General features: G+C 39.3%; 1 protein-coding gene across 1 annotated transcript in view; it reads right to left on the bottom strand.

Annotated features, from left to right (window-relative positions):
• Positions 1–22,020, bottom strand: part of CARD11 (caspase recruitment domain family member 11) — a 48,126-nt gene extending 26,106 nt beyond the window's left edge. Inside the window, exon 1 of the mRNA XM_026083230.1 lies at positions 21,751–22,020. Within this exon, the coding sequence (XP_025939015.1) occupies positions 21,751–21,763 (13 nt within the window). The 5' untranslated portion in view covers positions 21,764–22,020. The remainder of the gene's footprint in view (positions 1–21,750) is intronic.
• Between the last annotated feature and the right edge of the window lie 3,997 nt (positions 22,021–26,017).

Raw genomic sequence — 26,017 nt, 5'->3', positions numbered from 1 at the left:
ATAAATGTTAAGGTTTGAAATAAGTCTGATCTTTGAATTCTTGCTTTTTCAAGATCTTACAATCCAGGTGGCACAAGGAAGATAAGCTTCTATTTCAAGAGTTGCTTTAGCCCATCAGAGACCACGATATAAGAATGTGCAGTTCTTTGGTCATATGCGAAGAGAGCTGCCCTTTATGAGACTTTGCTGTTAATCAGTAACTAAAGACCTCAAAAGAAATACATTGTTTTTCTTGGACCAGAAGAGTTCAGCCATTGCGTTACAGATTTCTCAGCTTCCAACTTAGGAGCTGCAAAACAGACTGTGTTACACTGAAAATCACCAGGCAGAACCAGCTATTGATCTATATTGCTAGGGGCTATTAACTCCTTCTCATTATGGAAACTAAAAATGCAAGAGCTAGCCTGCTAACTAATGTTTTTGAGATTTCTGCATTTCATTATGATAGAAAAACATAGTCCTACAAAAATGTTTGTTCTTTATTTGGTGCTTTCAAAGACCTTCCTAAGCAGTCCAAAATTCTAGGTTGGGGTTCAATATCTCTTTCATAAAAATTTGGATGGGTTTCTCATATTATGGACAGGTTAGGGGAACATTACTAGGGGGTCATACTGTTATCTCTTTTACTCTGTCCCCCAGAGTTCTTTTCTTTGTAGTTCCACATCCCAGAAACCAGTTCTTTAGCATTTGCTCTGCTGATGGCTTGGAGATTTTAGCACTCCATTACCTGCTATTAAATGGGCCAGGATAGGCAATGATCCTCAAAGGGCAAGGAAGACCAGACCTGCCTGATGGGAGCCAGAATCATAGGGCCATGGCTTTTGTTATAACAAAGTCACTCTGGGCTTATGAACTCATTACAAACTGCATGAAATTGCAAGGGAACAAATCTTACTGAATGCCAGTATTTAGGTGGTAAAGACAACACTGCAGCAATGAACAGCAATAGAAAAGTGGGATGACTGCTAAAGATGAAATAGATTGATCTCATGATCTCATGATTCTCATGAACCTTATTCTCCACCATTATTCTGGAAATAACTCTATTTCACTTCCTAGGTGAATTAACAAACACTACATAATTTGAGAAGCTGACCTTTGGGGAATAGAAAGTAGTAAAGCAGAAGGTCACATAGTGCTTTAGTCATCTTACAGCCACAGCTATTCTACTGCATCTAAAGAAACATGTGTTGTAGGCCCTTTGATTTTGGGGAGGTTACCAGTAAGCTCACATATGGACATCAGAGTGCAAAAGAAACACTTACCTGAAGTTGACAATTCAAAATCTCTTCTAGTTTCCTGCACTGAACTGGAAATTATTACATTCTCTGTCAGCAGTTCCCTCAGAAACACTAAATGGTTCAAAGAAGAGTTCATTCATTGGTGTAATTCTCAACATGAATACATTTTTTACATGACATTAAAAATACCTTTATCAAATTGCCCCTCATTTACCGACAAAACATGTCCATAGTGTTATTTTGGGGATATAATATTTAATGGGAAACTAGTAAGTATATTGCATGAGTGGTTAAGAGTTTTAAATGGAAAATAAATTTCTGGCAGCGCACTCTTACTAAATAAAGACTGTTATCAGGAGCAAGCCCTTAAAGATAATATAAGAGGAATAGCCCCTGACTGCTATGTAGGAATTTCAGAATCTTCCTTTTGCTTCCTTCTTTAGATTTCTGCCCTGGAAATGTCCCGCCAGAACAACAGCTAAGTTCTCTCCTAGAACACTGTGCTGTTGCTCATCTGCTCTGAGGGATTACAGCTGGGTAACGTGTAGCATTCTTCTCTTCTCTGGAGCTTGGAGCGTTGCCTCTGCAGTGTTTCTTTGGCCAGACTGATCTAAGAGTATAACCCTCAGCTAACTTCATTGTCTCCTGGAGCTACTCCAGAAACAATAGGAATAGACAGCTGATATTAGTACAGCACCCTTCATAATGACCACATATTTATTTGATTCAGTATGTAATATAATGCTGAATAGGAAATAAAATGCTTGTGATTGGTTGAAATCTTGGTGCACTGGTCAGAAAACAGATCTGACAACTGAAACCCAGTGGGAAACTAATAAAGGTATTACATTAGTGATTTGAATTTTAAAAGGATATTTTTCAGCAGCACATATATTTTCTAGGTATTTAAAACAACTTATTCCCTGTTTCTCTCCTTCCTTCATGTGGTGATATGGCAGAAAAGTTGTTTTCACTTATAAAATCAGGAATGACAGATTAAAAGAGCTTTAAAATGCATAGTCACTTATTTCATTTGATCTTCCTGACCATTATCTAGTATCTGATTCCAACACCTCTTGAATTGTAATCTAACACATTCAGAAGTTGTGATATATCATAGAAATGCTATGGTGTCCATTACAAATCACAGGTGTGAAATCACAGACTTGGACCGACTTCAACAGACACTAGCCAAAAAGAAGCAAGAATTGCCACAGCAGTTTAAAAATTGCTCTCCTGCTGCTCCTTTCAGTAGTTAGTATACAAAATAGCTTTTAACTGCAGGAGATCCTAACCCAGGAATAATCTTGGCTAGTCCCATCTATTTCAAAGGTCTCTGCAGATGCAGACAAATAAAAGCGACAATCCCTTTTTACATTAAAAGAAACACTCTAGTCCCCTCATCTCCTTTTCGCTCTCAGGGACTATCCTTCTCTTGGCTGTTAGAGACAAGTGAACCTTTCTATGTGTTTGCTATTTTTTTTTTGCTATATTTTTCAACTGAACAAATCACCTTGCAGTTAAAGCTATTCTCTGTTCTCACTCAGACTCCGTCCTTTCATATGTCAGTGACACTCTCCACTGATCAAGGGAATAAAGCCCCAGGCTTCAGAACCAGGGGTTCTCTAAAGTGCTCATCACTGGGTTAGATCTAAAGCTTCATTTTTGTGATTCATTTCATGACGGTGCAGAAATTAACCCCTCAGCCTCTTAATTATTTGCATCCCCTTGCTCTGAATTCTCATCAGCCTATCAATCCTGAGAAATCGCCATGCAGCAGGCTGCAAAGGGGGCTTCAGCTAGCTCTGCTGATTTCTTGATATCTCCTTTGTGAAATACAAAAAAGGGTGTTGTCTTCATATGGAGGAGCAGGAGGAAGTTTATTTTGGAAGGGGTGAACTATTTGAATATTCTGGACTTCTGCATTTTTCACAGATGTTCACAGACTGGCAGTATTTAAAAAGAAACCACAACACAGAAAATGTTTGTGTAAATTAGAAGTTAATATAAACACAGCTTTGTTCACTCTAAATGTTAAATATGTATATGTAAAAAATGGAAAAAAATACATGTAAATTATCACACTTTAAAGCAAAAATAGAAACAAAAACATTTTAAAACTGTGTATGTAATTACCCTTAACATTTTGAGGGTATGTTGTATTACATTCTCTTTCTATGCATATCTCTAGATTGCATGGGCCAWCGCCCTTTCTCCCTCAAGTTTGTACAGTACCTCACACTGATGAATTATAACAACAGAGTGATTTTCTCAAAAGCTGCATGTATGGATAGATGCAGTTTTGCAATATCAGAACCACAAAACCACAAAGGGATTTAGAGCTATTTTTAATTTTAGAAGAAAGTCAGAGTTTAAAGCATGATAAGGAAACTACATTCCTTTGCATAAGGAGACAGGAGAGCTGTTTTTGCCCTCCTGGTATTCAGAGATGCTGACTACCAAGTTTCTAATTATGCTGGCCACAGTTCTGGATGGTACTGAAAACTAACTTAAAAAAGGTTAAATATTGATTCAGAAGACTAAATTTGCTTACGTATAGTTACAAGTCCATACAGGTATCTAAATCTGGACACCCGAAGAGAGGAAACAAAGTCTATCTGCACTTTGTATTCTTTCTACCTCAGTGTCCCCACCTGAAAACAAGGCTGGTAAGAAGTATTTCTATAAAAAGGTAGAACTCATTCATTAGTGACTGCAAAACAGTTGAGACTGCCAAGATGGGAGGCCCCAGAAAAGCATTTATTATTGGCACAGTTTTATTACTTCATATTTTCAAGCCTTAGAACACTTTCTGAAGCCAGAAGCACTGTTGAATAGATTGGGCTGTTTTCCACAGAGGCTGGACATGGAGAGAACCACTCTGCATCAGAACTCCCTCTTCATATAAAAGATTCAACCAGCCTACTGAATGCCACGATTTCAAAGAAATATAAAAGAAAAATATAGAAGCAGAGATACCCAAGTAGTAGAACAGCAGAAAGCTTTAAACATAAAATGGGATTATTTTAGCACAAATATTTTATGACCACTTTCATTGAGTCAATCATCCTGTTACACACAACCTACAAAGAAAAATAAAACCATCACAAGACTTGCAAGGGCTCAGTGAGGTAAAGCTAGATCTTCAGAGAAGCCAGATGATAGTCATAGCTATAAACGTTATTCCCATTTTCTGTGCAGAAAAGAGACAGAAATAACTAAAACGAACTCCCTAACTAGTTCAAAGGACTCTGGAGGCCTATTCATCTTGCTTCTACAAGCAGAGAGGGAAAGAAAATTCCCCTCATTTTCATAACTATTACTTCAAGAACAACAGATTGAGAGGAAAAGAACTAAAGAATTCTATCATGTTATTCTTATTCAGTATCCCTGTTCTATGAGAAAAAATGAAAACAATAAAATAAATCAGAGGAGATTTGTCTGTAATCAATACCCCTGTCTCAACAAAAGAGGACCAGAAGAATTAATATTATAGGAGCTCTCCTTAATCACCTCTTCCTTTGCCTTTAGTTACTCTCCTGTCTAAGACCAAATCCACATAAAACTATCCTAGCAAAAGAGAAAAGGTAATAGATAGATAAAGCAAGGATCAATTATTGTTATTGTTAGTGCAGTACATCCAGTGGTTTGTTTAGTACTGCCTAAACCAGAAAACACTGTACGCACCAAAGGCATACTAGTTTTTCGGTACTGAAAAATAATATTGCTTAATAGCTGAGCAATCCTTGCACTGATTCCACACTTTGTAATACACTTAGCTTCTCATCTGCTTTTGAAATTGCATATGAATTTCTATAAAATACCTATCACTTTCTAGGGGACCAACCTGTTTCCACGTTAAAAATGCTGTTTTGTCCAATGAAATATTGATGTGAAAGACCTTAATCAGTGTGCTAGTACTTATTATTATCCTGTAATGATCTCTGCTTCATAAAAGGCTGAGATCTATGCTTTCTCACTGTGCTCTCCATCTGGTGAGAATATCTAAGTCTATGTCCTCCTCATTTCTGCTAGCTTCAGAACTTCAGAGTTCTTATCATATTATCACACAGGAAGGAAATGACTAATTTTGTCTCAATAGCAAACCCACAGCAGATTGTGCTACCCCGAACATGCAACATCCAATCAGATCTGGTTGTAGAACATATATTACCAATAATAAACAAAGAAAATGGAAAAATCCTCCTTTACAAATAACAAAGAAGTGTAGTAATGATGTTTTGACTGTTCTGTCACTTTTTCTCTGTGTCACTCTATTCTCTACATACAGTGGAGATGTTTCTAACTCACTCAAAAACATACCATCTGAGCTCTACTGATAGAGGAGAGACTTTATAAAAAGAGACAGAGGGTGGATTCATCTCACCAACTTTAATTAGGCATCTAGTTTAACTTAGCAATCTAGTTTCTCTGTAGTTGATGGAAAAGAAATGGGTATGTCCAGAACTTCATCTCACCATTTCTGACTTCTACCTTAAAATGCCCTCTAAAGTTTGGTTTCCAGGCTCAACTAGTTGCTTAGATTCCCTCTAGAGTCAACGGGGAGAGATTTGCCCCTTCAGATGGCAATGTCTACGCTGATGCTTAGATGGATACTGTTCTGTTGAGTGACAATTAATTGATAATATCTGTGAAAGTAAAGGAGAAATGAGAGAGATGGAGAAAGGAAATGAGGAGAGAGAAAGAAGAGATTTGGGGTTGAGAAATGGAGAGGACAAGGGAAAAGGAAATATAAAAAGGGAACAGGAAAAAGAAGTAAAAAGAGAAAAGAGAAATACATAGAAAGAATGAAAGTGAAGAACAGAAGTGAGATATGGATTATAGTAAAGGCAAAGGGAAAGAATATGGAGTGCAAAGCAAATTAAGGCGTAAAGGTTGTATGCAATAGGAAAGGCCCTGCCACAGATCCTGGCATATTAGAAATTAATGTTAGTTCTGAGCATGCAAATCAAGATAATGGCACAATAATTTAAATAAATAATTTACCACAGGAATGTGGTTAGTGCATCTATTTAAAAGGATTTGCAAAGTAGCAGTGGAGAGCTGAAAGYCTGACATTTATTAAATGCTTTAATCTACATATCCTCCATGTTGTTACACATGATGATGAGAAGGACAACAAAAAATCACTGTGCTAACACGATACAAATATGTTTATACGTTTGGCCTTTTTTTCTTGAGTGCAGCATTAACTACTGACACAGGCATTTCCTTTCAACTAAAGTGTGCTAAAAGCAAAGATCTAAAAAAGAAGCTGCCATCCTCAGGCTGTCAAGGGCTCATGGTAATGCTGGTCCAACAAATGCTACAAAAGTCATTACTAGGTTCCAGGTTGGTTTTTTCTTGAGACTGACTCTCTGTTTTTATGATTTAAAGAGATTCTAACTAGCTTAGGAAGAGGAGGAGGCCCAACTGGGGGCAAGCGGGTAGTAGTGTGCAATTAGGAGAGTTCCTGCCCTCAGATCTGGAGTCTTGAATTCAAAATTCAAGTCGGCCATACATGCAAACAGCTTTGATGATTGTAGCTAAGTCCCAGTAAACATGTACTCACATTACAAAACCCAGCACATTTTCTGGTACAGAGAGCCATGGCTCCTGAGTAATTTGCATAGACTGAGCTATGTAAGAACCTAGTAAGGACAAAGATTCATTAGCTGATCTATACATATGAAACTCAAATAACCCTTGCACATATCGCCTGTTTCTCATCAGTGTTACCAACACTTCACATTCTATTAATGCAATAAGTCACGTAAAACTGAGGAAAAGAAAAAGAAACATAGCTGTGCCATACAAAACTACCACTCATTCTGTTTTTTTAAGAATTTACACTTTCTACAAACTCTTACATTACACAAGAAATAGCAAAAAAACTATTCGTTCAAATATTCAAAGAAGAATGTCTTCCACGCAGTCAGACAACGACTCCTCGTAGGTGATACTCGCATGCCCAGTCACAGGATAATGCAGAGCACATTAGATGGGAGGACTGCACACTAGTTTAACGATCTCCACATTCAGCAACAACGGACGGTAAATGTGTAGGCTGTTCTTTCAAAGAAAAGGCTAAATCCCAGTCTAGAAAACTGTCAGGTAATCTCACTGCAATTCACCATTGCCCAAGAAAATTTGCAAATGATATTTTATATATCAGGCTTTTTAACATCACAGAAAAAGGAGACAGAACCCTATACTAAAAGTCCTACAGCTGAGCGAGACAATATACCCAAAATACAAAGAATGAACTAATAAGAAGCCAACTCTTATAATCCTCATATGAGGATCTATCTTAGCAAACAATAGTATTCCAAACACAAGAAAAATAACAGAAATGCCAACTGCTGCATTATAACATCAGCATATGTTGCCTGTGATGAGAATATGACTCAGTTAATCATCTGAAGTGCATTATGCTAAGATATAATGGCTCCACACCTAGCCCTGTGAAGACTTACCCATTCATGTTTAGCTTTTAATAGCTTATTATCTATTTTGCAGGATCAAACACTGTCCAGTCTCCTAAGGGTGATGACTGCTATCATTTGCATATGCATTTTGTTCATTTAATGTAACTACAGAATTTCAGGTAGATAAAATAGATAACTATACCTTTTTTCATTTTGTAACCTATTTGTAAATACTCCTTTAAAATATACCTGAATTTTAAAGAAGAGACTGTTCTCTGGCACATGCTAGATGGACTGCTGCTTGAAGAATGACATGCATGTCCTACATAACAAGTACCAGTAGTCTTTCCACCTCAAAGTCRCTGGAAGAACGGAAATGGCCCTTGACGGCCATTTGATTGGCTAATTGACAATATTCTCTATCCTCTTAAGGTTGCCTAAAGCCACATGAACCTGTCAGCCAGCAGAACACAAAACACACAGCAGAAAACTGGATGCCATTTGACAAAAAAAGAAGTATACAGTAGAGCACAAGCAACTTGGCCTGGAAAGGACAAAACCTCACTAGGAATCAGAAGGAGCTTAGTATTGTATTACTGGAAATTAAAATTTTCCTTTCCCATGGAAATGGCTGTACTTGTTTTATGAACTGACTTCTCCCCCTTATGCTTTCTGGCCACCTCCTCGTTTTCTTGCTCTGTGTCCTGTCCCTTCTTACACTGGTGTAGCGGGACTGTGTCATGTAGCTCCGGAAACGTACACCCACCATCCTCTTTCACAAACTTACTGTCTATATATAGTAGATAGAAAGGTGCTGGGGGCTGCCTGACTTCCCCTTTCTTCTGAACAGAGGTTGTGGGTGACTTCTAAATATGACACCACTGTAGAGGAAAATCTAAGAGGAAGTGTTCTTATAGCTACAGAGAGCTGTGCTCTGGATGGAGCAGGAGAGCCAGGACCTCAAACAGACCCTCCCTTCTTGCAGATACTGCAGCTGGGGTCAATTAACAATTCTATGTCACTAAAGAAGCCTCACTGTAAGGTATGCAATCAAGAAAGCGCAGGAAAGCAACCCCAGGAAAACAAAGGGACAAATTGCTTCCCATCCTGCAGGAAGGCTGTTTTAATTCACTTCTGTAGCAACTTAATGTAAAAATTGTATGACTCTTTACTTAATAGGACTGCACTTTACTTCTCTAAACTATAAACTCTGTAAGACCTTGTCCTCCTGTCTTGGGAAGGAGGTAATACCAAATACTTGGCAATTCTCGAATATTTCCTCCCCTCAAAGCATTGCAAGGAACAATTAGGTATCTTTGGTTGCTTTATCCATAACTGAGTCTGTTGCCCTGATGATACAGAATCAGATGCTGCAAAGTTTTCGTGTGGAAAGCTTATCTTGGAAGAATTAACTAACYACGGAAAGAGACAAAACTCTCTTTTTATCAGGAAACTCTGGCCAGTTCAGTTCATGGTTAATATGTATCTTCGGAAAAAACTGAAGGAGCAAAAAACTAAAGTAGAAAGAAATCTGACTATCGCTCTTCACCTGAGTGTTGCTCTTCAGAATAGTCCAACATAAGGAGAATTATGGAGCAAACTCAGGAGGAAGGACCACATTTTATTGAATTCTCTGCTGACTGTGGGAATAAATACTTAGGAAAATTGAAACTGTAATGTGATGTCAGAATCACACCCCACCTGTGAGCATCCTTGTGTTTGAGCATGGCCAGCTGCCATCAATAAACAAGCAATATTACAAAAGCAAGATTTGCAGGATTCTCTTCCTGCAAATCCTGACCTTTAGGAGAAGATTTTTCAAGATACAAAGGGTGGTAAGGCACCAAACCCAAGTGAAAGTCAGTGAAATTTGTTTACCTTTCTCCTTTCTTATGCCTTGAAGCATAACAATTCCTCGTGTACTATTTGCATCAACTCCATAGCATGAAGTATCGCAAGGTAAACAACACTGTGCAGAAAAGCGTGTGTTTTAATGTGGTGTTGTATTTGAGTATTAAGTAAGGTCACACGCAATATGAGAACTAGCAAATGTCTCCCATACCTATGTATTGATTTCTCCTATTTCTCATTCCTATTCAAGGGCACAACCTGTAATTAGGGTCAGATTTTCAAAGAGCATAGGTAGCATTAGGCATCAAAACAGCCAGATTTTTGCAAGACTTAGTCAAGAGTGTGGGATAATGAATCACAGAGCTGCTGAGTGTTAAGCACTTTTAAAAATCAGCTCTTTCTTAGATGCTTAAATTGAAGCTGAGCTCTTTCAAAAATCTTTCCTTGACTGTAGCGTTCTTCAAATGCTCAGTATTTGAAAAATTGGTCTTTAAAGATTTTTGAGGTGCTCATTTTTACATGAATAGRAAATGGCTTTACATAGCACTTATAAATCTGGCTGGAAACAGTATTTAAATGGTTCTGATTCTCCAGTATTGTGTAAACTCTCCAACATTCCCAGGGGAAGAGGCCTGACACCATGTGTCAGTGCTCACATGTTCTAACCCTTCTGAATCCATGAAATAAATATTTTGCTAGTGAGCAGATTATGGTAAACATTGCTGATGGATCAATATCTTTTCCACATATTATCTTTGACTACAATTGAAATTTTAAGAGTTAGATGAAATTTTAAGCTTTGAACCCTCTGAAACATAATAAAAGAAGAAAGGTTCTTTCTATATCACTAGCAATATTTCCAGGAGGAGTAAAAAACAAAATTATTTTTCTTATGCTCAAAAATTAATACAGTGTAGAAACTACATGGGATTTTAGATTAGACTCTTCTTCCATTATAATTTGCTCTATTTGTCCTTTTTTTCAAAGCTGATAAGTTCAGCCTTGCAGACTCTATACTGCTGACTCAGCTGACTGAGCCAAAACTCATAAAAATCTATTTAAAAGAGGTCCAATGATTTTATTTTCTAATCATAAATATGAAATTTAATTAGCATCTCACTGCTAACGAAGTCACCATGGAAGACAAGATTGAGGAATCAAGCACAGGGATGGAACRTCAAGCATAAAAAACCCCAACTATTATGCAGAAGCCAGTTTAACTCCTGCTTTCCCCACATTGAGTTTCAGCTCTTTTAAGAATTATGCGCTGTGTTCACAAGCTTCYTTCTTTAATGGCAAGGCCTTTCTATCTTCTGTGGCAGTAATTACTCTAGCATGATCTAGCATCATGCAAAGCATAGAATAATAACAGAGGAAGTTTAACCTGGATTAGAAACAGAGGCAACGTAGAGCAAGTTGGATACGAATTTAAATTCTATTTGGTCATAAGTTAACCAGTTCAAGAAGTGTTTCAAATCCTATAAAAGCAATACACTCACCACCTGAGAAAGGGACTTATATTATTCTCCAGGGTACTGCAAACATCAGAATGATGAAAGGAATTTTTTTTAGAAGCAGCATATGAAGAATTTTAAAAGCCTCTTTAAATCAGAAAATATGTCCAGTCTTTTTATTATTAGCATTCCTAGAAGGTGAGTCCTAGGCTGACACCAACAATGACTCTGGCATTACTGGGTGAAATTCTGTCTTCTGTGAGCTACCTCTGCCAGCTTCTCTCTGGAGTTCTTGAGGGGACAAGAGCTCTTGATCTGCCTTTGCCCATCTATGTCTGTATGACAGGGTTGTGTATGACAATCCCTGCACAGCAATGCAGATGGTCACCTGGGGCAAAGGTGAGGAGAGACAGGCGTTCTTTTAGTGTTGCTCCATGAGATACCTTGGTGAAGGAACACAAAACGCAGAACATCACTGAAGGAGGACTCAGTGAGAAGTGGGCAAGTACCGTGGGAGAGCTCTGAAAGGGATGACAAACTATAGTAACCACAAAACTGTACTTTCTCCTTATACTCACACTGAAATTGTTCACAGCAAATTAGTGTGGGAGGAAGTGTTTACAGGACCTGTCCTGAGAGAGAGTAATTATTAATGATTCCTGGATTGCAAGTAAAGCTTTTGGAGTAATTTTGTGTGTGGGCATGCCCTTTAGTTGATCTCAATGCATTCTCTGGGGTAAAAAAGGTGTTATTAGTGCTGGTCTTGGTTACTCCTGGGTGGATAAGATTTTAATTCTTGTACATTCCCTGATGTGACTTCAAAGCTGGAAAAATTCAGAATGTGGTTGCAGCATTATAAAAACTTATTGCCTTGCAATGTGACAAAACCAGCAGCTCTTCCTCATGATCTGTAATGGAAAGCAGAGGTTGTACAAACAAGCAGCGTTCTATGTAGCGTGGCAGAAGTGGTTTGGGGATAGTGAAGCTATTCTGGAAGCTCTGTCAGACTACTTTTCACTTGATGCTCACATAACGCTTTAAAAACACCATTCAGTTTTCACTGCAGGCCCAGCAAGTACAGCAGTATTTTCAGGCAGCTGTAAACATCCGTGGACAGAGTAGGTAAATGACAATCATGTCAAAACCGAGAGCACAGTCCGCAGATTCTGCGGATCAGCTGTCCTGCTATACCTTCAGTATTTCACTCCATCTCTCATCAGCGAGTCTCCCCAGCTGAAGTGACAGTCTCTATTTATACTCTGATGAAAAGCAGCAAGAAGCCTCTTTAAAAACAATTCATTTTCTGGATTCTGTCTTCACTTTCCTCCCGCATATAGCAGGAAAAATGCAGGCTCTCAGAAAGTAAAAAGCTGGAGGGAGAACCATATACCTTATTTTGACATCCTGATCACTTCCCTCCCCTTGAATTAACCCTTTTCTTCCTAGTAACCCTGCCTGCTTAGACCTAAGAAAGCTGTGAGAAGGAAGACGGGGGAATGGGAGTAATGAAAATAGAGCTACCAGAGACAGAATTGACATTTCAGGTTTTCACCTGCTAGGAGTGAAATATGCAGCTTTTACTGCTTTCTGTTGTCAATAAATAAGTTATATGCTTTGAAAACTGGATCCTGTTCAGAGATCTGGGTTTTGAGTCTTCACTGCAGCATAATCACACTTGAATTTCTTAAAAGGGACAGCTCCATTATGGCATCTCTTTGAGGATATCCTGACATGGTTGTTGACAGCAATGGATAGCATGGCACACATAAGGGCAAAAAATGCAATGCAAAATATTACAAGTTGCAGAAAAATGTAATAGAGAACTCTAATATAAAAAAGCCAGACTAAGTTTAAGTAACATCAAAGATCTGACAAAAGCAAATAAACCCCAAAAGCTCATTTTTGTCTTGACACTCCATTACTAACTTGGCTTCTTAGACCTAAATGCTATTGGAAATTTGTTTTGCTGCTTAATCACTGTGTAACAACCTTATAGTACTGCAATACAATGTAGTATCTTAGGACTATATAACAGCAGCATTGGCTACCATTTTCCATAAGTCACTGAACTGAAGTTTCACCTTTCTGATGTTCATGTTCTTTGTCTTTTAAAAGATATTAGAAACAAGGGTAAAAATATTGGTAAAATTTGCAAAAAGAGCCCAACTTACCTATGTCCTGTTTTCAAAAGTGATATAGATACATAGCAGCCTATGTTCTCATTAATAGACATGCAATTAAAGATATAAGTATGACACCTTTTGGAGTTTAACAACTTTTGGAAACTGGAAAAAGAGTCTTCTGCCTCATCTGGCTGCTCATTCCTGCTCTGCAAAGGCAGAGCTGATCCAGCTGAAAACAACCCATTTTTTGCAGGATCTAATTTCAGCTGGATTAGTTTCTTCATCTAGCTCACCACACAACCCTACAAATGCTTGTGTCAACAAAGCACAAAAAGTAGTGCAAAAGCAGTAACAAGCGGCCAAAGTCAGGTCTTAAGAAGGATTGCTGTTAGATGCATAACCACAGTCTCGGGGCTGAAGCTGCTTAGGCACTTTCGGAATGCTGTCCCACATAACTGCAATGAATCAGCAGTTGCAATGAATCTGAAAGGAAAGCAGAGATCTTGCAATATTCAGCCAATACTCCCCAGTACTGTTCCACAAATTCAACAATTTTTAATCACTGAGAAATAGAAGTCTTATCAGAAAAATAAAATTCAGCAAAGTTTCAATTGCAATGAGTTGAAATCTGACCTCAGAAGAGTAAAAAGAAACAAAGGATGTATGTTAAAAATATAATTCTGCCTCTTGCTCTCCTCTAAACTTTACTTAAAATGCAGGGCCAAAATCATCAAAAGTTGCTGCCAGTTTGTATTTTTGCCTAACTTTACATTTTTCAGGACAACTTTACATTGCTGTTGAGCACCTACACATTCACTTGGAATGGCAAACAGCCACAATCCAATGCTATCATCAAAATTGACTTGGGAAATGCTGGACATTTTATTAGCAATTACGGTGATGTGGTGAGTTGTGGAGGTGAGGTGAGGTGAGCGAGGACCTCTAACCTGCATTGAACAATTGGGAACCGACATACAAACTCCCCAGCATCTCTACTGCAGTGATGATGTCAGTCACCATAAACAGTGAATTGAGACYTATCCTGATTCAAATTCCTGGAATCGGTCTTTATGCTTCTTTCTAATATTTATGATGTCACTCACTCTAGCAAAGAAAAAAAGGAATAATTTTCTCACTCTCTGATTTGAGGGTCTGAAATGGATAATTCTAGTAAAGCATATTTTTAAAGCATAAAGCAATAACCATATTCTCCTTTTGAATTCCTGTATTCAAACTTCTAGATCTCAGCCAGCAGTGTTGTCATGCCTCTTCTGGGCAGTATGGTCCAGCTGGTGGCTCATACGCCATATCCAACCATCTGAAGACTTACTTAATTCACTGTTTTTTCTCTGAAGGAAATACGGATTGCTGGTTTGTGCAGCGAACAGCTGCATGCCTCCTCTTGGGCTTATAGCCAAACCCAGGGCAGAATGAATTTCTGGTCTGAGACTGCTCAGTTCACTGTCTCTATGTGAGGTGGGGAGAAAGGTGGGAAATAATCCACTTCTAGACATGAAGAGCATAATACAGAACAGCTAGGATGTGGCATTGCACAGCCCACAGGGTCTGATGCTCTGATCTGACTTGTATGGCTGCTGAACGTCTGGGACCACAGAGAATCAATACCGAACCACATTGTCTGAAGAGCAGCACAACCACCTTTCTGCACTCAGCTGTATGTGTTAAGCATTCTCCATGAGACATAAAGAAAAGAATGTAAAAGAATCCCCCAGATGAAAGTATTACTTTGTCAGTGAGGTCTAGAAGCTCTGCTAGAGCAAGATGGCCCATGATATCTCTGCTTCTTGACTTTTTTTTCATTTGCCATGCTTGATGCTTCATTCCTCTTAAAATCAGTCACTGAGGGGAGGTGACAGATATCCTCAGTTCTGAAGCGTGCTGTGCAGAGAATTTTGTTAGTTATTTTCATTCGCCTGATGAAACTACTGTATGGGGGACAGTAATCAGAACCAGAGGAAGAGGGAAGCAAAACAGAAGAGGAAAGGAGATGTAAAACAAGACGACAAGTCAGGCAAGTTGGATGAAAGGGTCAGACTGAAGGTAGAGGGGAGCTGGGATTTCTGGTGAAGACCAAGATGACACCAGTAACAAACCACCCTCTGCCTTTTCTCATGTTCTTTTCCTCACAGTAGTAGAATGTTCAAACTATCTTTACTGTTCCAGTGCCTTTGTGTACAGACCATATTTAGATCTGTGCTGATGACATCAGCTATTTAATAGACTGGCATCCAATGTTCCTAATACTGTCCCGCTAAAATAACTTTGGATTTATGTACGATTATCATGTTATAATGATGCAACTGCAATGAGTTTGAGTTTATCTGCATTGCAGATAGTTCTAAAATGTATCAGGAGCTTGTCATTAACTTCCCAGCCTTCTAAAAGGGCATTCAAATCCTGACCATTTCTGCCTCAGACCTGTCATTTTCCAGTTGTTCTTTGCAGGTGGAAAAGTTCCATCCTTCTCGATGCCTTATTCTCACATGGCTACTAAAGTAACTATCGAGCCAGAGTCTACTCTCCCAGGTGTGCAACCCTAGTTGTCCAGTGATTCAGTGGAGGTTTTACTGTCAATAGCATTTCATCCAGCAAAACTGCCTTACACTGTTCTCGCTGTGGATATGGGCAAGTCACACAAACACCATTCTTTATTGTAACACTCCATATGAAAATGCCCCAAAAGTCTCATTTTTCCTTCTGATCACAGAATTTCAGATTAAAAAAACTGATTCAGTGTTTCCAGCCTTACAGGAAATGTAATCCTCCTTCACTTTTTTTCTAACAACCAAAGCAGAAGAAAAACACACTCTTTTCTGACCTAAGACAAAAGCTTCAATATTTTTTTGTTTCACACTGCACATTCATATTTTTCATGGCATAAATTGCAAAAACRAGAGAATAAAGGACAGAAGGAAATTAAACCTTCTACAATAAAATACATTAGCCTAGAGTCTTCCTGAAAAATATGTAACTGGAAATACAGGAATATGTTACTGGAAGGACAAAACAGGCCAAAAATCTGTTTAAACAAATCAATATTGAGACTTATTCTGTCTTATTTTGGCAGAAAGTGTGAAGGGAGATAATACCAGTGTAACAGCAGAGAAGCTTTGCTCTTCCAGGAGAAAAACAGCTCAGAAGTAGTAAAGAAGATGGGAAAAGTTTGTGGAGTTTTATATTTTCAATCAGTGCAAGTCATTAGTGAAATGAATTTGATGATCTCACCACGTACTTCATTATAAACTATTAAAAACAGATGGAATGGCAACTACTTTCAGAAAAAGCCAAGAAGCAGAGGTGCAGGCAGCAGATGCTGGATGGATACTGTGATTTGCTCTTGTAAAAGACTGGGATGTACCAGTGGCCTTTGGAGAGGATCCATGGGAAGCTGCAAGCAAGGAGGAAATGTTTCTTAAATACGGACTTCATGCAACAGACCAGGATGGTCAATGAATGGTAAATGTCACTGGTATTTTAACTGAGATGTTAAAAGCCAAAAGCCTTCAAATGATCTTTTAAATGTGATAATCTTTCAGTTGATGATCAAGGAGAAAAGATTCAATCACCAGTTGCACTGCAGTTTAGAAATGAAGTATATTTGCTGTAATCTTTAGAAAAAGAGTTGAAGCAACCTTCAGGTGCTTTCCCAGTTTGCTCAGGATTCAGAATTCACAGAGGGAAACATTTGAAAGGTTTCTTTATTGCTGTTTCAAACCCTGGAGGAACTTGCTTTTGTGCTCAAATATATCAGAAGTGTGTAACAACCTATTAAGCACACTCATACTGATTACAAGTATGGGCACAGCTAGATTAGAAATGTTTATACACATAGAGCCGTAAAAAATGAAGTGGAAACAATCCATTAACTGGTAATGATAACCATATATGTACCGTTAGCATACAGTGTTTGCTGCATTCATGTAGAAAAAATATTGATCCCATTTTAAACAGAAACCCTATGTTAAATTTACTCTTCAGTGCCTCAGTTCCAACCGGAAGAAAATTTGCCAGCAAACAACCAGCACTCAGGGAGGCCCGTGGGAGTCTTTCCATTGCTTCCAGTGAAGCTGTATTCCTTCCCTGAACCTCTAGGAACAGGGCACTACCAGACTCGCGTGCGTAACACATATCTTTATGTAAGGCCAAACTGACCTGAGGGACCAGAACAAACATTTCTGCTAATACTACGCAGTGTTACTTTGTACAGAGAAATTCACTGAGGCAACAATTACTACCAATAATATCACATACACGGCAGTATATACATTTACCCTTTTGACAAAAACAGAATGTTATAACATTTAGTTTGACATTTTGGATAGATTTCCAGTGAGATTTGACAAATTCCTCTTTCCTGTTGAGTTGCTAAACAGATTCACTGAAGTAGACAGCATTAGAAAGTAATGCCCCATCTAGCACTGAAGATAAAGTAGGTTTTGCAGGACTTACATAACAAAAATATTCACTTCACTACAAGTTCAGCAGTGATAGTATACAATGCACAACATGTTGGCAGTTTTTGGTGCTATTAGTAATGTACTTCTATGAGCTGTGGAAAAAAGCTGTGTTTGCTTTTTGTATAAAAAAGTACAATGATTTTACCTGCTGGTAAAATTTCAAATGCAGTCCCCTGTAGATCATTAAGCATGTGAATTTATGGTAGGCCACCGCGCTCACAAACTCCCATCATTCCTAGAGCCCAAATGTTTGGCAGAAGAGTATGAAGGGAAGAGAGGTGTTCAAAATCAAAGTCCAGAAAACACATTTATCTTTAACTAAAGTCAGTGTGACAGTCTCCAGCCATGGAGTAATCCACTACCCACAGCTGGGACACACCATGCCTGGATATATGGCAGACATGCTGTTCTGTCAAATTGCACTTAAAACAGACTGGCACCGTGGTCTCTTATTGCCTGAGAGGGGTGAAAGTGAGAGGGTAACACAGGGAGAGAATACTGACTGGAGAAGCAGAGAAAGAAGCTTTTATTACTTGTTGGATGTGTGCCACAGAGACCAATTATATACATTTGACAGCAACCATTATAATTCCAGAGTCCTTGAACAAATCACAAGCAGAAAGGTTACCTTCCTGAAAATGTTCATCGCCATTAAATTACTGACCCACGCTACAGGGTGAAAGCAGCATCTGAGAGAGAGACTGGGGGAAGGGAGGAGATGGAGACTCCTGTTATATGTACACCTGAGCAAACCCCACCATTTGTTCTGAAAAAGGAATTGCAAACTCACTGCCAACACTATCTCCTCAGCGAAGTGGAGAGCATTCCGGGAATGCAGTCCAGACCCTACAGACAACAGTGACAAAAAGCCAGGGCAAAATCGGATATCAGTGGATATCAGTGGAAAAAGTCCCCTCAGCTTGGTAAGGCCACTGATTGGTTTTACCCACCAATGTCAATCACAAGAGCTGGCCCTGTATTCCTTGCTCTTTTATGTTTAGATCACTACAGAGGCTACTTACAAAGAAAGCTACAGTAGGTCAAATTCCACCATCAGTTACACAACCTTAATGACTACACTTAAGGGGAATATCCATATTTCATGACACATTCATTTCTGTATCAAAGAGAAAGTTGATATATCTGCTAAAAAGTGGGTAGTTTGTTCTTTTTCAGTAATATAGACATAATATTGGGAGAAATGGAGATCTCTAAATTTCACTCTCTGTTAGCAAAGTCAGTAATGCCATATAACTGATTAAAAATTTGACCAAGCACCAGTAGAAACTAGGTCATTTGGTATATTACAGACAGCCTCAGTATTACAGCATTACAGCATTCAGATTTCTTCCACATATACACACTTATTTGGATTGCATCCTTGTAGAGAAGGTTCAAATTGCTTTTAATTCTAACAGAGGCGCATGCAGCCAGACTGTTCTCTTCTCATCCATGTTGAAAGTTTATTTTTCTCTTAATTCAGAGTTAAATCTAATTGGAAGTAATCATTTGCATATGAACAGGGAGTTAAACACGAGGTTCTGAATCTCTGTTCTGGGGGAGCACCTCCCAGAATAGGAATTTGCTTGGTAGGATGGAAGGTGTCCAAGCTCTTTCCAGCTGAAATTGTCCTTCTAGACCCAAGGTATTAGAGTGAAAAGAATAATTTATCTCTAGCTCCTGGTCCCCTTGCAACTGGCACTACCCAGCTTCAACAATGCCTGTTTTTAACTCAACCTATGGCAAATTATGAGGATGGAAAAAAAAAGAGAGAGTGAGAGAGAAGAAGAGAGGGAAGTTGTCTCAGCCAATTTGTTCTTGGGAGATACCAAGGCATCACAAAAGAGACAGTACAGGGGGCACAGAATACTGTAAAAACAAAGCACAAGACTATCATACAAGTTTTGCAGAATGACTAAAAGGAACACAAGAACTTTTCATATCACAGGATGAGTTGCAACAGAGTAAGAAAGAGTCATATTAGACCTGTATGAATAAAATGAACCTCTCTCTTATTTTATCATTCTAGGTTTACAGACTTTTCACAAGATCCAGAAGACAAAGATATTATAATGTAGCTGCTTCTGCATTCAGAAGAGAATGCTCATAGCTCAAAGGCCACAGTTTGCTAGCTCTGAATCAGAAAGGATATATTAAAATTGCAAACACAAAATTTAAGCTCCTTTCACCCATAAGGAGATGGACAATTTTTAAGGAGATGGACAGGGCAGATTGTTAACAGAATTCTCCTACATACTAATTCTCTAATTAATTCAGCTGAATTTAATAAGTCATCCTTATTCAGTCCTCAGATGCCCACATCAGAACCTTCCTAGAAATAAATCTTCAGTCTCAATAGTCCTGCTTAAGAATGTGAGGCAAAAAGGCTTTTCATCAAAGCAACTTATTTCTTTGCTGTATCTGGTTCAAAGCTTACAAACTTAAAAAAGCAGTAATACCAGATACTGTTCTTGGATGCAATTTTTAGCCATGTCTGATCTTTGAGACTCACTAGTATATCTAGCATAGAAAAAATGAGCTGTTTCCAGATCCCAGGAGCAAAGTTACTTCCACCACAGCATGACTGTAGGGAACCTGTGCCTCTGAGATCTGAAACTCCAAGGGGATCAACAGGAGAAAAACTACCTCAGTGTCAGAGAAGAAGTCCTGCATTGGTGCAGGACAACTGCAGCTTTATTTAGTCTAGTAAAATGGTTTATGATCAACCAGAAAAAAGTATCTCATCCAGAACTATTTTTACAATTTTCCAAAAACATTTTGGATTGTGCTCTCCCATTTCTCCATCCACACTCACTCCCACCATTATGCTCTTACTCTGCTGCAGCCTACATATTCTGCAAAGGAAAGAGAAGCTGAAAGACTGCAACACTTCCTCCAGTTCCCCTACAGGTACTCGGGGGGATGCTAAGGCAGCAGAGAGTAAGACCGGTGACTCCTTCCAATATGAAGTCAACATCAAGATAAAAAGAGATAGAGAAACCTGGTAGAAGGTTGGGGTAAGGGCTTAGGAAGGAGTGGGATGATAGAAAGAGGAGGGATAGAAAGACCTATGTCAGAGATGGCTGTATTCATAAGTGGAAAGGAAGCTATGGTGTGTTATAGGTGTTAGAAAATTCTGTTTATGAGACAGAGAGAAACAGAGAGAGAGGATGACAGGGTTATTTGCTGTGAATGACCAGATATGAGTGTGAGAATTGGAAGGAAGCTGTGCAAGTATAAGAGGCTGGTATTTTGAGATGGGAAGTTATTTAGCAAATCCTACATGTGTACAAGAGACAAAGGGCAGATCGGAAAGCAGTATGTGTGTGCAAGGACAATTCAGTAGAGAGTGAACACCACTGTGTGTGCAAAATTAACTTGCAGGGCAGCAGTGTATGCTGTGTGCATGAGAAAGGAGATGGGGCAGGAAGTAGGAGTGCGTGTGAGAAGCTAGAGGAGCAATGGGAAAGGGGAACACAAGACAGAGAAGAAGGAAATGACAGAGGGGAAGGAGAGAAGATTAAGAACATGGGGGAGGATGTACAGTCTACTGCACAGGCAAAAAAGAGGAGGGGGAAGGAAGGCAAAGAAAGGAACAAGAGGAACATTTGTTACACAGAAAATATGCTTGATGGAAAACAGACATAAAAAGATGGCGAAAAAAACAATAAGGGACACATCAAGGTTGAGAAAAGACTAAAGGCAGTGAGAAGAACAAATTCAAAGAGAAAAAAAAACAAAGAAGAGAGATTTTATTACTTAATAGAAAGCATAAATCCCCAGTGAAGAGATTTAAAGTAAAGGTTAGGGCACAACATATCACAGGTAGAAACAGAAATTCCCTAGAGGCCACTGCTCACAATCAGTCCTTTCATCTCCCCCCTCTAGACCTCCATTTCAATTCTCCTTCCCAGTGCACACTTTATTTGAGAACATAGCAGCAGCAGCTACAGCCTGTTTACTTCACTGAACCCTGAGCTCCAAGTATCTGTACATGCAAGGTACAACGAGACCTGTGGAGTGCAAGGAAGGAGCTAACATAACCATTCTCAAAGAAACATCCTCTTGAAAATGAACACAAAAGTGAAAGGTGAAAGTGGAACCTGTATGATTAGAGTCAGGTGCTGTCCTAGCCAACAGTGAGGTGGAGCTGATCCGATAGCTGCTCTCCTTACCTTGGGTGCTCATGAGTGACCGGGCTGTCTTGCTGCAGCTGTTGCAGGCTGAAACTCCCTACATCGCCTCCATGCAGTTGTTACTGTCTCTCTTCAGGAGTCCTGGAGAGGTTATTTGTGCTCTGAAGCTGTTGAAAAGTAAAGGAAATACAAGAAGCCAGACACTCCTTTGCCCTCAAAGTGCCAAAAGTTTAGGAAGAATCAGGAATACAGGATGCAAGCACACCGGTGTCAGAATGAGCAAAGASCGACACAAAGTAAGAAAAAGTGTGTCAGAGGCTGGGAGGGGCGGAGAAGGAAAATGCAAAGATCTGACAGGAAACCAGACTATAAATCTGCCTAAGGTTTAAAAAAACACATTTCTGCTCCCCAGCGATGCAGCCTGTTTGCAAATGACTCTGCTTGCAGGTGACAGCAGAGCCCTGAAGTACCACTGCAAGCAAATAAAGAGGCACTTCTGCCCCTTCCCCAGGAAGAGCAGAGGGCGAAGTCGGCAGCAGCACAAGCACAAACGACTGGCTCAGACAGAAAAAGGAGGTTATGTCCACGGCCTCACTTCTAGTTCCCCAGGCTTTTAGAGCATGTTTCCCTCAGGCAAAAGGGGACATGCTGAATGTCAGCCTTACGGGTGCTGTGCAGCTCGCAAAGCAGCAGTCCTTGCTTCTCATTGCACATGCTGGCTGGAGAGAGGGCGAGAAGAAAGAAAGAAAGAAAGGACTGTTCTCTGAACAGGAAAGAGTTTCAAGAACAACAGTTTCAGGCAGAAGGAGTTTTGGGGTTTCCCAAGGTTTCAAAGGCTTTTTGGGGAAACATCTATTTGATTAATAGCTGCCGTTGTTGTTAAAAGGGAAGTCAACAAGATTTACTTCATATAAATATTAGATTATTCTACAGCTGAATGATACTTTAAACTGTATTTTACAAAGGGCGAAGACTCTCCACTGACATAAATAGCTGCAGTATCTTGGACCCTGAGATCTTGTGTAGCTTTAATGCTGGACTCTGGGCTCAAGGCCACACATGGGCAAACCCATAAACTGGTGGGTCTCATTGAGGACAGTTACCTGCTAGGTCACAAAACAGAGCTTCCCACCACAGGCAAGCTGGTGAGAGCAAAGTAAAGCAGTCCTTTCCCTCACTGTTCTCCCAGTCTTGCTGGACCAGTATTCACCACCATCACCAGCAAGTTTTAATACTGCTGCCATCTTGCTTAGGGATCCTCAGCCCAAATCACTCAYGATGTGCCTGCCACACTTGCTGGTTCTTCTTCTGCTATTGCCTGTTCAAYGTCCAGAGGAAAACAAGGCACAGATACTGCTCCACTCCCAGTTACTGCCTAGGCTTTGCCCTTCACACTGGGTGGACTGAGGTGAGGCTTCAAGGGAAGGCTCACTGAAGTCAATAATAGGTCCTGAATGTGTGAGAAGTCAGAAGAAAGATTCCTTGAGGGGTCACATGTGCATCAGAAGGGATGTGTGCGTGTGAGGCTGACTCCGTGGTTGGAAGAAAGCAGCCGTGTATATACATGTATATACACATGTATACATACACATGTATGTGTGTTTATCTCATATGGGAAACTACTAGAGAAGGAAATGCATGAAGACTGGGAATTATAAGCATAAGCGACAAATGATAGAGAATTTAGGAATGTGAGAAGGGAAGAGGCATGATGATGGTAATGGAGTGAGAGAAAGAGAAAGTTAAAAATAGTTGTTAAAGAACAAAGGAAAACACAACGAATGGAAAGTAAGTATAAAAGAACAGTGGAAACACTATCAAAAGACAGGCAGCATCAAAGAAAGCAGAATGGAGGAAGTGAGATGATAGTGAAAAGAAGAAATGTAAGGGAGAAAATATATGGCTCAAAGTGTCATTACAAAAACACTCAAAAGTGTTTACTCAACCGAAAGCTTGAATCCCATGAAGATTAGGAGAAGGCAGAATATATATGCTGGGGGAGCAAAATGTGTGGGGCATCCCTGCTCTAATTCTCCCTTAATTCTCCTTCTAATTTCATGTGTTTGCACCTGTTCTTGGATTGATAAGTTTAGCCATAAGGATGACATTGAAAAGGATTCTGAAGGGCATACTGGTTCTCTAAATGAAGAGCTCAAAAACCAAGGAAGGCAGGAATTTCTCTCTCCCAGTCTCTACTGGACAATAGGAGAACCTGTAATCCCCTTTTTTTGTTTGTTTTTTTTTTTAATAATGAGGGCTACACTGTTATGTACTACTTATACTCTTGTGCAACTCTATCAAAATTCACCTGTGATCAAATCTGTGCACTGCATGTGACAAGGGCAAGCAAAGCTTCCTGCTTTGAGCAGCCAGAAGTCTATCCATGTGACAACTGCATGGATGAGGGTCTGCAGTTTTTGGCACACGACCAGCACAACTGGGGAAAAGCCATACTTTGCAGAAAAACAGTGAAATACTGATGTAAGAATTGTGGCCTACTTATTCCATCAAAAGTGATATAAGTTGTTTCTTATCCAAGCTTTCTACTGCTTTCATAGAGGAAGCTGATTTGTGCATGCAACTGAGGAACCATTTGCAGCACAACCGGAGTAATTAGCTCTGCTGACAGGAGGCTTTGTAGCTTCACTTCCATTTAAAAACCACAGATCTTCCACACACAGGCCAAGCCACAGTCCCTAATGTGAAAGGAAGAATGTGCTAGAAATTCAAGTCAAAACTCACCAAGTCTTGTTTTAGGTTTTCCCTTCTGTCCTTGAGTTCTTCAGCAAATGGGATAATACCAGCCAGTAGGCTATAAAACTGCCCTCCGGAGTCAAGCAAGGAGTTAGATAGTAGTTGTTCCTCTTTCTGCTTCTGTTCTGCTTAATGCTGTAGATTATAAACAGCTTTCAAAAGGCACAACAACCATTTTAAAGAAGATCACAGATTGCCTGGGCCCAGAGTGAAGCCTTAGAGACAAAGCAATTATCCAATGAAGCCTGAACAGCTTTAAGGAACCTATCGCTGAAACTCAAAAGACCTAAAAATGTCCTACTCGTAAAGACTTTCCTGGTAAACTGAGATTAGTCAAGTGTGATCCAGTCACCAGTCAAAAACTCAGTATCCACCTTTTTTTTAAGAATTTATAATCTTAATGCCAGGTTTCAGTTTTTAAAAACTCTCTCAAGATATAAAAATGTTATGATTTACGTTATAGTTCCTTGAAGCTGGTAGACTGAGGTGATGTGTTTCACAAATCAGTAGATATTTAGAAAGTGAAGAAAACAATTATGTTCTGTCAGGCAACCAGAAAATTCAAGAAAATCCAGATGATCCACCTAAAATACAGGTATATGGCAAATTGCTGCAGAATTTGAATCAGTGGATTTCCTGATCCAAATGCAGGGTTAGGACCTTGTCTGGTAGAGCTACATATCTTTTAGAGAGCAGCAACAAGAAACAACCCAGAAACAGATATATTAGGAGTTGAAAACTGGGAAGACATCTAAAACAAGCACTGGAAACATGATATGGAGAAAAAGAAAAGAAAGAGCTTTCCTAAACTGTCTGGCTGAAAAAAGAATACTTAGAAGTATGATTGAACTGTCCTTTGTTATTTTACTCCCATTCCATTCTGGGAAGCAAGAGATTTTCCTTTTTTTGTAAGTAAACAGAATTGCCTCAAAGAGATACCTGGCTCTTTCATCTATTTCTTCGTGTAACCAAAACAGTCCACCAGAACTTTTAATTCAGCTAGCTGCCCAGGTTAAGGGGTAATAATACACTTTTTTCTTACAGTTTCTCAGTCTACTTTCAATATACCTGGTGCAGGAAACAATAAATTGAAACTCTGCCTGCAAGGCAACTACCCCTCACATGGAAATGCACCTGGTGGGACACATGCAGTGTATTTGCTGTCACCGTCTTTCAAAGAGACTTCAGGAAAGGAAAGCATTTTTAGTTTCTTCCAATTGCTCTAATTGTTCTAATTCTGCATGATCTGAGCCTGAATAACAAGTATACTGTAAGCCCTTTTATGCTGCTTTACCTTTCCTTCTCCAGGCTTTTACTTTGGGATCCTTGCATAAACAGCCAGCACAATTTCAAAGTTACAGTATGCATTCTGTTAGGGTGATGAAACAGTGGAGAAGACTTTGCATCTTAGAAGTTCCTTCACAGTGTTGCTGGCCTCCTAAGTATTTTGCTCACAGCTACTTCCAAACCATGACATTGTTGTTAAGGTAGCTATAGCAAAAGATTCTCTTTCTGTCTGTGCCATAGGGGTTATGTCAAATGTGTTTATCCA

This window comes from Apteryx rowi, unplaced genomic scaffold (assembly GCF_003343035.1).
Source record: "Apteryx rowi isolate R43461 unplaced genomic scaffold, aptRow1 scaffold_6, whole genome shotgun sequence".
Taxonomy (NCBI): Eukaryota; Metazoa; Chordata; class Aves; order Apterygiformes; family Apterygidae; genus Apteryx; species Apteryx rowi.
The sequence above is the reverse complement of the archived record's forward strand: the minus strand, read 5'-3'. Positions and strand labels throughout refer to the sequence as shown.